This window comes from Gavia stellata, chromosome 2, assembly GCF_030936135.1.
Source record: "Gavia stellata isolate bGavSte3 chromosome 2, bGavSte3.hap2, whole genome shotgun sequence".
In the NCBI taxonomy this organism is placed as follows: domain Eukaryota; kingdom Metazoa; phylum Chordata; class Aves; order Gaviiformes; family Gaviidae; genus Gavia; species Gavia stellata.
The window spans coordinates 20,675,943-20,687,730 of record NC_082595.1 but is presented as its reverse complement, the minus strand read 5'-3'; the positions used below and the strand labels follow the sequence as shown (position 1 = coordinate 20,687,730).

Genomic DNA, 11,788 nt, shown 5'->3' with positions numbered 1-11,788 from the left:
TGCAACCCGCAGCGCTGGTGCGGGCTGAAGCCTTCACCAGAGGGTGGACAGCTAGTGCCAGGCTCCCTACAGACGGGCTCTAGCCCAGCCCTCTACCTCCTGGGCAGAGGGAAGGCCTGGGGGACAGCAAATTGGGCTATGACCGACCTCCCTCCGGGGCCGGGCGAGCGCCGTGGAGAAGCTGCCCCTGCCAAGGCCGGAGAAAGCCCGCAAGCCGCGCGGGCAGCGGGGCGAGGGGCTGCTGCCCCCTGCCGGCGCTCCGAGCGCCCCGCACGGCTCCTGCCTGCGCCTGTCCCTGGGCAGCTGCCGGCCCCTGCGGCGTCTGCCCACCGGGGGCGCAGAGTGACGGAGGCTCACGCTGCCGTGAGTGGTGCCACGTCCGCGACCTTTATAAAACTCTCATCGCGACAGCAGTACAAGCAATAGAAAGAACATCTCTTATACACATCTGAATAAATACAGCCTGCGCCCTGCGGGCACAGCCAGGTGCAGGGGGGAGGCAGGGCAGCGTGAGCTACACATGCAGCGACTGGACAATCACAAGCGGCCGACGGGGCGCGTGACAACACAGGGATGTGTGTAAAGATTCGCTCGGACTGGGCTCCAGCACTCAGAGAGCCGAGGGGGGCCTCAACAGGACGTGAAATGTGTGAGAAGACGCTGGGGCAGCCCGCTGGAGGCAGGGGGGCTGGCGGACGCACGATCGCCCAGCAGGCACGGTGCTCTTCTTGGCAGAAGCAGGCAGGGTAGCCCAGCTACATTTCTGTTTCTGCTAAGAGGCTGTCACCGAGACCTGACGTCATCAGGACCATCTGGGAGCTGGAATCTGTGGTGAGAAAGGAAAAAAAACATGAGCTGTTTGGGCTGCAGGAGAGCGCGGAGCTGTACTCCAGATCCAGAAGTGAGGGTGAGGAATTAGAGCGCCACAGGGTGGGAAGTGAACTGCTGAGAGGATTGTGAGATTAAGTAGTAACTAGGTCTACTCTGGCCACGCAGCAGAACATAATCGATGTTTGGGGAGGGGGAAGGCAGAGACAGCAGCAAGAGCCCAGGGTGGGGATCTGCATTTGTGATCTTGGCTGTCGAGAGGAACATCAGCTCTGAACTCTCCCCACATACACTTGCAGGTGATACTGGTTGTGCTGACCCAGCCGTGCCTACCCAGCCCTGTGCAGACCTTTAAATCTGCACTTGCCAAGTGTCTTTTCAGATAGAGAGACAGTGTCCAGGTGGGATGGGCTGGCAGGCTGCAAGCCAACCAAACCCACGTAGGGTCGTGGTGTTGCCTTCCCAAGAGCCGGGAACGCAGTGGGCAAGCAGCCATTTTATGACAGCAGAGGCCTGGAAATCTGACTTTCTGCACTGCATGAATGGAGGGTTTGTACAGCCCTCCCCTGCCTGCCTCAAGAAGGTGAGGGCAGCTTGCTGGCTCTGTGACAGCACAGAGCGCCAGCCAGGAATGTTGCGACTCTCCCCACGGCCAGTGAATGAGCTGCAAGGAGGATGGGCATGCATAGCAAGTAAGAAACTCAGCATGGTACCAGTTTCCCATCCAGAAGCCTTTTTAAACAGAAAAAAAATGTTTTTTTTCTTGGATGTGAGGGAGGAGATCTTTAGTGCCTGTGTGCTTCAGATCCAGAGTCCTACACATTCAAAACTGCTGCATGGGTTCTCTATTTTGGGGATCAATTTCTGGAAACTGGGTCCAAAACTTGGCCAGAGCTGTCAGTAAACGACTTTTATGGCTCTAATAAATGAGGATCCAGATGTTCTGAGGGCCAGGGAGTGGTTGTGCTTGTCTGCTGCTAGTCCGATACGAGAATTGGGAGGGGAGAAGGACAACTAAAGGTAAAAGAAGAACCCCAAACCAGCAGGATCACAAAGTAGGCATGACAATATACAATATCATGTATACAAACAATACACAACAGGCTACTGCTATCTCCATAATGTACCTTTTTTTCTGTTACAAGCAACAGACAGGTTGTGGCACCTGGCTAACCCTTCACGCATTTGGGACGCAGAGATGGGAATAGCTGATGCTGTGTGGATTGCAGGGAGGTTCTGGAAACAGTGAGGAATTACACGAGTTTTGGCTAGGATATCTGGCAATGGCCCCTGAAATCTTTAATGCTCCTGCCCTTGAGTTTTAAGACTTTGCACAAAGATTTTGCTCCTGCAGCATCAGGGAAAATGCCTCAGAGGTACCGTTTCCACTCTTTGCAGCAGCTGCATTGTCCTTGGAGGCTGCCTTTCCAAGCGCTGCTCAGCCCAACGCTATTTAACGTGAAGGTCACGCCTGGAAGCTGTCTGGATTCCAGTTCACAGGGAGAAGGGACAGGACCCATTCACCAACCCCACCACGAGAGACCAGTGGCACTGGAAACACCCCAGACACCCCAATTCCTGCCTGTTAGCCCCTGCCCGCAGCCGAGGTCCCAGAGCTCTTACTGTTCTGGCAGATCCAGGGGTTCTTCTCCCTGGCTGTGACTTCGCGAGCCTCTGTCTCCTCCTCTTCCTCACCCTCTGAGAGCAGGTCAGAGATTTGCTGCTGCAGCTCGGGACTAATGTTGTTCTCCGCCAGGATGAGTGTCCGTAGGGCTGTGGGGTAATTCTCTACCATGTCCAGCAAGGTCTGGGCAGAGAGCGAGATAAACAGACTGACAAGCAGCACAAACAGCAGCTAGGCTGAGCAGAAAGAGCTTAAATGCTCTGTCTCCCTGCAAACTCCAGCCCTCCTCTTCTTACCTCTACCTTCCCTTGGCCTTGACCTTCCTTTGCCAGGCTTTCTGAGAGCCTGAGGACTTCCCATCTTTCTGTGGGAAGAGCCGAGCCTGGATTTCCCGGCTCTATCTAAAGAGGAAGGGACTTCTGTACACCCTGTTGCTGCCACGTATCCAGGCTAGTCCCCTCTTAACATTGGGAGCTGGGGCTCTGAAAGGAGAGCCTGTGCTACTATGCCTTGGCCCCTATCTGTCCACAGAGCTTTAGCTCTGATCCTTAGTCACAAGTCCAACCCCTTACTTCTTCCAAGAAAACCAAACTACAAATAGAGCCATGTGTTTCTCCCTGCCGACTTGAGGGAGGTCCAGGAGCTCCAGGTCAGAGCTATGGCTTACGAGCTCCTCCTGTGGCCAAATGCCACAGGGTGAAGCAACAGCACCCCCAGGCACAGGGAGGGAAAGAGGTGCATGTAGGCTCGGGGAGGGGGATGGAAGCAGGTATAGGTCCTAGGGCATCTATAGATGGCCAAGATCTATGCCCTTGAGACGTCAGTGATGCTGTAGAATAACTGTAGGCTCTCATACCTGGGCTGACTGGTTGGTAAGTCCTGTTCCCTCCAAGTCCAGAACTTCGAGGGTTCGACTGGAGGCCACAGCGACGGCGAGCATCCCTGCTACCTGGTCACCTGTGGGAGAAGCAAACCAGGGCTGTCAGCAGTGCCTGCCTTCCCTCATGTAATACCACATGCCCTCATGGGTCTGGGGCTGTCATGGAAACATCCCCTGAGTAGTTCTGCCATCAGGCAACCTCCAAATCTCAGTTACCTTGGGGGGGAAAAAAAGCTGTTAACTGGGAAAAGAGACAAAGTAAAAGTGCACCATTTTGCGGTTATGAGAACAGTCACAGATTATCAGGGGAACATGAAGGAACACAGTGAAACCTTTTATTCCCCAAGGAATGATATCTTCCCATATCTCCTTCCTACTCAAGGATGCGAGGGCCTTTAACAGTCCCTGTAAGGCATCCCAGATGCAGAATAAGGAGCTGAATACCTCAGTCTAGGGGGAGGTTGGAGCTGGACAGAGGACTCTGCAGCAGCTGACGGACTGCCTCCCTGGAAAAGGAGCAGACTTTTGGGGGTGGACACAGCAGGACCAGGAGCATTAAAGATTGATGCTGATGAAGAGACAAGACTCCAGTGTGTTCTCCTGACATTCCCCAGTGAGTGCCAACATACCATATAACTGTGACACCTTCTCTTGGAAAAAAACCCAGGCTGCTGTCAGATAACACCCTGGGGCCTTTCCTGCCCAAGAGAAGGTACCTGGTCAGACAGACAGGACCTGGAGGGAGGCTCTGTTTCCAGACGGGGTGAGGAGGGGAGCACCCTGCTGATCATCAGGGAGACATGGCCCCGTCTCCTCACCACCTTGCAGCAGAGCTGGTAAGAGTTGGTTTCTATGACAACAAATGCCAGGCTCTCTTCCTCCTCCCTGTTCTGCTGGGAAGATGAAGGGGGGAGCTCAGGGACATACTGCATCTGCCAAGCCAGCATCAGCGCCCAGGGCTTCAGGAACAGGGGAGACATGGAGGGTCAAACGTGACGACAAAGGCGGTGGAGTGCGCAAGGCACAATCTCCTTTCTGCACCTCCCCTCAGGGCACGTGGCCACCTCACACAACCAGAGCAGCAAGGCTGGCTCTCCCTACAGCTGAGGGCACCTGGCAGGGTGAACTTGCTGCCGGGGACCAGAAGGGACCTATGCAAGAAACTGCCTCATCCTGCTGGTGATGCTCTGCCGCTCTTCTAGAGCTCGGTCCCCCACCACCCACCAGTGCAAATCACACAAATACTGAGAGACAGGAGTGCAGCGTCCCCTGTTCCTCCTCCCTGTGCCCCCAGCTTACCTAGGGGGTTGTAGTCCAGATTCAGCACGCGGAGCTGTGAGCTGTGAGCCACTGCAATGGCCAGGCGTCCCCAGCCTTTGCTTGTGACACCAGGGTTGGCGCTCAGCGTTAGCTCTTTGAGGCCTGGAGAAGAGAGAAGCCAAACCAGAACCTTAGGGTCACCAAAGCAGCCTCAGGGGAACCAGTCCAGCTAACCAGAACAGCTTTGAGTCGTGTTCCCTGTACTCTGACAGGCTAATATGTCATCACATATTTCCCTGATCACTGAAATATTTCACTGCCTTCAGCAGTAGCCCTTCATTTGCCCATGCTGTGACTGCCCCACTTCTCTGCTCTCCCAACCTGTGTCCTTCCTTACCCTAAATAGCAAACACAATGGAAACAAGTAAGGGGTGTGCAAGGTGACTGACCAGGAGAAGGAGGTGACACAAGGTGACAGGTTGGAAAGAGGATAACAGGGACAGTAGGCTCTGAAGCCTGCCCCTGGGAGGGGTGGCCAGCAGAGATAACAGCATCAGTGGCACTGTGAGCACACAGAGGAGAAGGTGCTGGGGAGAGGTGGAAAGCACTTTGAGAGTCAGGAGAGAGGGGTGGTGTTATTTCAGCACATGCCAGCTCTCAGCTTAACTAGCCCACTGGCCTCTGACCACCAAAGATCATCCCCAGCAAAGACCTGAGTCTTGGCACTAAGGCTATGACCATGCAACTACACATTCACAGAGTGCACTTGCAAGCACGGACAATTCTCAGGCACTGACAATAAAGCCAAGTGCTGAGATGGGGGCACACCATATATTTATCTACGGTCATTATCAACACGCAAACACAAAATAATAGCTTCAAAGTCCAAGCTGTCCCCTCCTCCAGTTTCAAATGCTCCTGTCATGAACCAGAAGCAACCTGTTGGTCCCTGAGCTCCAAACTGCCAGCAGGACAGATCAATAGCAGAAAGCCCATGCCTGCCCAAGGTAATGGCTCCTCTATTGCTTTTCTGCTTTACTTAAGTTGGGGAAAGAAATTCATCAGCCCAAACAAACTACACAGCCTGTCTCCTCCAGGGCTGAGGATTTACTGCTGCATGCATCTGCTCCATGTGAAGCTCCACTGGTCATTGTGCAGCCCACAACCCCTGGTGCTTACCGGACTTAGCCCCGTCAGGTGGCAGGAGCCCACAGATAAGGTTGATGCCTTCATCACCCAGCATGCAGTCTCCTAGATCCAGAGCCACCAGCGAGGGGTGGATGGAGAGAGCAGGGTTGAGGAGGGCCAAGCCTGCATCTGTCAGGGGACTCCCATGGAGGCTGTGCAGGTAAAAGGGAAAATTACTAAGCAGCCTTCTTCCTGAGTGCTAATTAACCCGATGGGGAGGGAGAAGCAGACGAAATGAGAAGCATGACAAATCCTAACCCCAGGTGGGCAAAAAGCGCTGGGAAGCCTGTGCTGTGAGGGTCAGCCAGCCGCTACGGTGACCCTCCCGTCCCGGCTGGAACGAGAGGGTGCAGGGGATGCCAGTGAGGCAGGGGCAGCCCCCGACACCGGGGCAACCCTGCTTGGAGGTGACGGGCGGAAAGCCAAGGCCGTGCCCAGCCGGCGGGGCAGAGGTAGCTCCCTCCCAGCCGGGTGAAGGGCGAGGGGTTACCCTCTGCAACCCCAGAGGTGTTTTTCCTCCGACGAGACGTAGATTCAGCAGCTGAGCCGGAGCTGCGAGCCCCCGAAAGACCCGTCCCTGCCCGGGAGGGGGCCGGGGCACCCCCCGCAGCCCCCCGCCCCGCTGTACTCACAAGAGGGACTGGACGGAGCGGTTTGTCTTCAGGGCCTCGGCCAGCTGCTTGACGCGGTTGATGTTGGAGACGATGCCCAGGTTGAGGTTGAGCTGGGCCAGGGAGCGGGACTCGGCCGCCGCTCGGCAGACGTGCCCGAAGTCCCGCTCGGAGAGCTGGCAGCCGCGCAGCGACAGCAGCCGCACCGAGTTCTCCCGCAGGCTCTCGCAGATGTCCCGGATCTCCGCCCCCGACAGCGTCTCCCCGGAGATCTGGATGGACCCCGGCAGCATCTTTCCCCCGCTCGGGGAGCCGCCGCCCGCCGCCCGCCGCCGCCGCAGCCCGCCGATCCCGTCGCGGCGGCTGGGCGCCGGGGGGAGCCGCGCTGCGCGCTGCGGGCCGGGGCGGGGCGGGGGCCAACGCCGCCGCCGCCGCTGCCGCCGGGCAGTCCCGGCCCGGCCCACCGCGGCCCCGGAGGCGTCACCGCGCAGCCCTACCGGAGGCCGCCGGGCCGCCCCGCTACACCCGGCGGGGCCGCCGCCCCTCCGCGGGCGCCGAGACCCGGGGGAGCCATCGGCGGGGGCTAATCCGGACCGGCGCCGGGCTCTGAGCCCCGCCGGGCCGCGCCGCCCCGCTGCGACAGCATCGCCGGGAGGGGGGCGGGCAGCCCCGCCGCTCCCCGCCCCGCTCCGCCCGCACCTGCCGGGCCGCCCCGCCTCCTCCCTGCCGCCACGCTGGGCCCTCCTACCGCCCGGGGCGGGCCGCCGCCGCCTGCCGCCCTCCCCTCGGCCCGCTGCCGGGCGGGGCCGCCTCCTCGCGGAAGGGAGCGGGCGGGGTGGGGTGGGACCCGGGACCCCCCGGGAACCCCCATCCCACACCGCCGTGCCTCGCCGCCATCTTGGGTCGCGGCGTCACTCGAAGCCCGTGAGGGGCAGCGCCGGTGCCCGCCAGCTCCTGCCCGCGGCCCTGAGGCGATGGCGGGGCCAAGGCCGGCGGGGGCTGTGTCCCAGGAGCTGAGGGGGCGCAGGAGGGGAGGGAGGGTGGGAGAAGCCCCTGGGAAGGGCTCTCCCTGCCGGCCCCGCTCCCACCTGGGGAAGGGGCCAAAGCCATCGGGCCATGGCCTAGTCTGCGTGCTTCCTGGTCTGAGGAGCAGCAGTCTCCCGCCAGCTTCAGTGACGTTTATGCTTAAACTGGCTACACCTCGGGCTTGGACCCATGACTTAATGGTGAGGTCGGTCTGAACCGCTCTTGGTGGCTGAGGGCTCAGGAAGCTGGTGCTTGGAGCAGCTGGTGAAAGGTGGAGGATTGGGGAAGCGCTGCAGGCTTCCATATCCCTGCAAGCCGGCAGCCTTCACCCTCAGCCTGACCTGAGGTGTGAGGGGCGTACCTCGCCCCCTACTAATTCGCAGGTACGGATCAGAGGGATTTGTCCCTTTTCTCCCCCCATCTGGTAATCCTGTTTTTGGAGAGAAATAGGAAGCAGGGCCCCTGTGTTTTCAACTCCACTGAGCTGAAAAAGAAAGCCAGTGATGCAGAAATTAGGTTAAACCGCCTAAGTAGGCAGCTTTCTGCACGTAACTAATCTGGCTGCTGCACACAGCAGCGCTCAAATGAATTCCAGTCCGGTGGGTAACTCTGGGACAAACCCAGGCTCCTCTGCTTGGTCTGCAGGCTGGGGTGGGAGAGAGGGGATGGTAAGTGAGGGGAAAAGTAGGATGTGGAGTGGGACATGAAGCAATTCTCCCCCATTGAAATGGAGGAGCAGGTCACCCCTGAATGAGGTCCTGAATGAGACAAGGGGAGCAGCAGATAAGAAGCTGGACTCAGATGTCACCTTTAAGACTTTGTCTGCAGCATCTAATTTACAGTGTAGGTGTCACCATGCCCTTTCAGTAATCCATTGCTGTTCTCTAGAGCTATTTACACACCCCTCTGTTTACCTGTTGCACAGGGGTGCATGGGCTTGATACTGTACCTGCAAACTGCGCCAAGACCAGACCGCTGGCCTGGAACACATCTGCACTGGGATATGAGCAGCAGCTATGAGCATCCAGCTGTTATACAGATGATGGCTTTCATAAAAGGACCAACTGATCGCTAAGCTCACATTAAATGGTCCAGGTGAGAATGGGATCCTACGTATTGCAGGCCTGTGAGGGGCAGAGGCTGGATGTCAGGGTGGTGGGCAGGGCGGTGACCAAGAAAATACCAGCTGCTGATCTGTACAGGTTGACTGGAAAACTGCACTCAGTCTCACCTCGCAGTTACCTCCAGGCACTAATTAACCCATGCTTCATTAAACAGGCTATTATTAGAGAGGTGTTTGGAGGAGAGCCCTTGGGACATGTCCCACTTCAATTGAAAGCAGCAGCCAGGAAGCACTGATGAAGATGCCCTAGTGCTGGCATCTTCACTGCCTGTTGTCAGGAGCAAGAGCACATGGAGGAGACAAGCATCCTACCTTGCTTTATGCTCAAGTACAGGAAAAGTGTCACAGGAGCTAATGGTCCAAAGCTTTGGCTTACTAAACCTAATTAAGGGCTACGCAGAGAGAAATTTGGCAGTGGTATTTTGTGAAGAACTGGATATAGCTTCCTTGTCATGTGCAGTTACCCGGCAGGTATGAGGAAGGTAGTTTATTATTTACCTACTGGGGGCACAAGGAATGAGAGTTGACTCCAGACTGATGCCATTAAGAGCAAACACATAAACAGAGAAAAACAGTGGATGAGGAGCAGCTAGAGTGAGACTAGACACAGGAAGGAAAACAAATGCGAGAAGAAACAAAACAAATGTGAGAAGAAACAGCCTATCTGTAACCCAAAACACAACTAAGGTGACAATTAGTGCAACAAGGATGGACTGTAAGAAGGGTTGGACTCCCAGGTACTGCAGAGGAGAGGAGGTGGTCATAGATGCTTTAATATACATTTTACCTTCCTCTTTCTAATCTGACAGCTTTATATGTTTATTTCAGCTTTAGTAAAAAGGGGCTTTTACAGTTCTCACAGAGCTACCCTTCCTCAAAAGGGAAAGGTGATGGTGGGGGAATTATTTCAGATTTGCTGCAAGGGAGGAGGGAGAAAATTACTTTAGATTTGTTGCAAGAGCCATAGCAGGAAACAAAGGCAGAGATAGTCTGGCATGATATGGCTATAAGGCTTGTTCTGATAACCAGAGGACTTGAGTAAGCGCTAAGAGATGCCCTCCCACAAGGACTTTACTAAGGCTGCGTGCTCAGCATGCTTCCTGGAACTGCAGCACAGATGCATTTCTCTGCAAAAGTGCATCCCTCTCTGTCAGCAAAAGGAGATACTCAAGCTCTCAGCTGAGTGCTGAATTTCTGTCAGTACAGAACAATTCAGCTTCCAGCTGCTGCTGCACAGAAAATTAATCAGGGCCGAAGAACTGGAGCAGTGCAAGTCCCACAGCTTCTGAGACGGTGGTTGGTTGTCACCCTGGTCATCTGTCCCCAGCCAACGTGACAAACTGCACGGGGGAAGCATTAAGAGTTTGCTCACTGCTCTCTCCTGTGCTTTGAGTGAAAACACAGGGTGCAGCTTCATTCCTCTGATTTAGCCAAGTCGCTAGCTGTGGGAGGGGAGCACTGCTCTTTTCTGACAGTGTCTGTAGACCAGCAGTGATAGCATTTGGCACAGAATTATTTTTCTTCTTGGCTGGACTTATTCTAGTGACAATTATCTCTTTCTCCTTCCCTTCCCCTCTGCCTGTGCTTGAAGAGTTTGCATCAAGAAAAACAGACCCATTCTAGGCTGCCAGGGCAAGAAGTGCAAATTGGAAACAAACCTCCTGTGGAATTATAAAGAGGGAAGTACCGGAATCACGCAGCATTACAAACTCACACTTCCATTTTGTCAAGTTTGAAAGTAATGGAAATTCTAGGAGCTTAAAGTGGTTTAATTGGTCAAACAAAAAAAGATGTGGAGACTACTAGCCCAAATAATCAATTTGATTCCCCCAAACAGCTTGATCTGAGTGGTGTTCTTCAGCCAAAATGTTTCCCAAGGAAGGGGGGCAGGAGACTAGCATGAGACAACATGTCTAGTATGTATGTGTTTGTTAGCAGACAAGCTTCTTGCCCTTGGAAGGGGAATGAATTATGAACTTGGGAATAAGCGAACAGTGGAAAGTAGGTCTGTGACTGAAAATGCACAAGTCCTACCTGGTGACATTTTTGTTTTAACTGAAGCAGATGATCAGCCTGACAGTAGCTGGTGCTATCTTTCTCTTTCATTGCACCTTGGCACTAGTCTGAATGCCACTACAGCTGCATCCTCTCCCACTAATATAAGCAAGGGGGCAAAGAGTGCAGTTCTGACATGCCATCTGCCTTGTGCACAGCTAACTTGTGGGTACACCAAGATGGGGGAACTTCTTGGGTTTTTTCCCAGCCCGAGCATAAGGGTGAACTTCTCTGAGTGGCTCCTCTCCCCAGTCATCCAGAGCTACAGGGAAGAGAGAAGGTGAAAGCCAGATAGCAGCTAACAGCTTTCCATTCTTGGACCAGTACAAGTTAGAGCAGTGAGGGAAGGCTACATGTGAACTACACAATTGTGAGTTACTGCAGTGCAAGGAAACCTAGGTGGGTCTGCTTTGCTTCCCCATCCTTACTGGAGCTTTCCTACATCAGTGTGCTGGAGATATATGTGTCAACTCTATTACCATTATAGACTCCCCCATTTCTCCCCTTGTTTAATGGAAATGCTGGAGAAGAGTTTGCCACAGACTCTCAAGGCTCCAGGAGCCCTTTCAGAAATAAGGCCTAGACTCAGCTTGAAATGCCAGATGGTACACAGCAGACTACATGTCTGGGGGAGCAGGATGCTGCTCCTGCTCAGAGCAATGGGGTGACAGTCCTGCGGCTGGAAGACATGAAAGCAAGCTGCATGAGAGTGAGCTGAGGTGAACTGGCCTCTTCAATAGAAATATCCATAGAAGACCATGCACAAACATGCTGCCCCTGCAGTCAGAACTGCTGTCCCACGGAGCAACACGGGAAGAAGGGTGATAAGAACAAGAGGTGCTGTGGAAGCATGGGGACAGATAAATTTCTGACATACACAGGACAAGGGATGGTGAGGTGTGGTAGCAGCCTGGACAGAGTAAAAAGAGCGGGATTAATCTGGAACATGACAAGGAAGAGAATGTGGTTAAACATTGTGCTGTTCCTGAGTATCTCCAGAGAAACCGAAGTTCCTGTGCCTTTTGGGCTACAGAAAAGGTGCCCAAGACAGGCCACGTATGACAGATCATTTGAAGCAGGACAGCAGAAAATTGCAAAGAATCCTGCTTTGAGTCTAGAACAGGACAGATAAAGGCAAAGAGACCCAACACCACTCTCCCATTACACAAGTAGGCTCAAATGTAAGACATCAC

The 11,788-nt window shown here is 54.8% G+C and overlaps 1 protein-coding gene across 1 annotated transcript; it reads right to left on the bottom strand.

Annotated features, from left to right (window-relative positions):
• Positions 1–441: 441 nt before the first annotated feature.
• Positions 442–6,684, bottom strand: LRRC73 (leucine rich repeat containing 73). The gene is made up of 6 exons (XM_059835656.1): positions 6,413–6,684; positions 5,772–5,932; positions 4,632–4,754; positions 3,309–3,409; positions 2,452–2,635; positions 442–826 (listed from the first exon to the last, which is right to left on the bottom strand). The coding sequence occupies exons 1-6, from the start codon at positions 6,682–6,684 to the stop codon at positions 756–758; spliced, it is 912 nt and encodes a 303-aa protein (XP_059691639.1). The 3' UTR covers positions 442–755.
• Positions 6,685–11,788: the final 5,104 nt, after the last annotated feature.

Coding starts and splice junctions, on each gene's coding strand:
- LRRC73 (XM_059835656.1), bottom strand. CDS start 6,684: ATGCTGCCGGGGTCCATCCAGATCTCCGGGGAGACGCTGTCGGGGGCG. Junction 5,933..6,412: donor CGCTCCGTCCAGTCCCTCTT/GTGAGTACAGCG, acceptor TTACCTGCACAG/CCTCCATGGGAGTCCCCTGA. Junction 2,636..3,308: donor TTACCAACCAGTCAGCCCAG/GTATGAGAGCCT, acceptor CTCTCTGCCCAG/ACCTTGCTGGACATGGTAGA.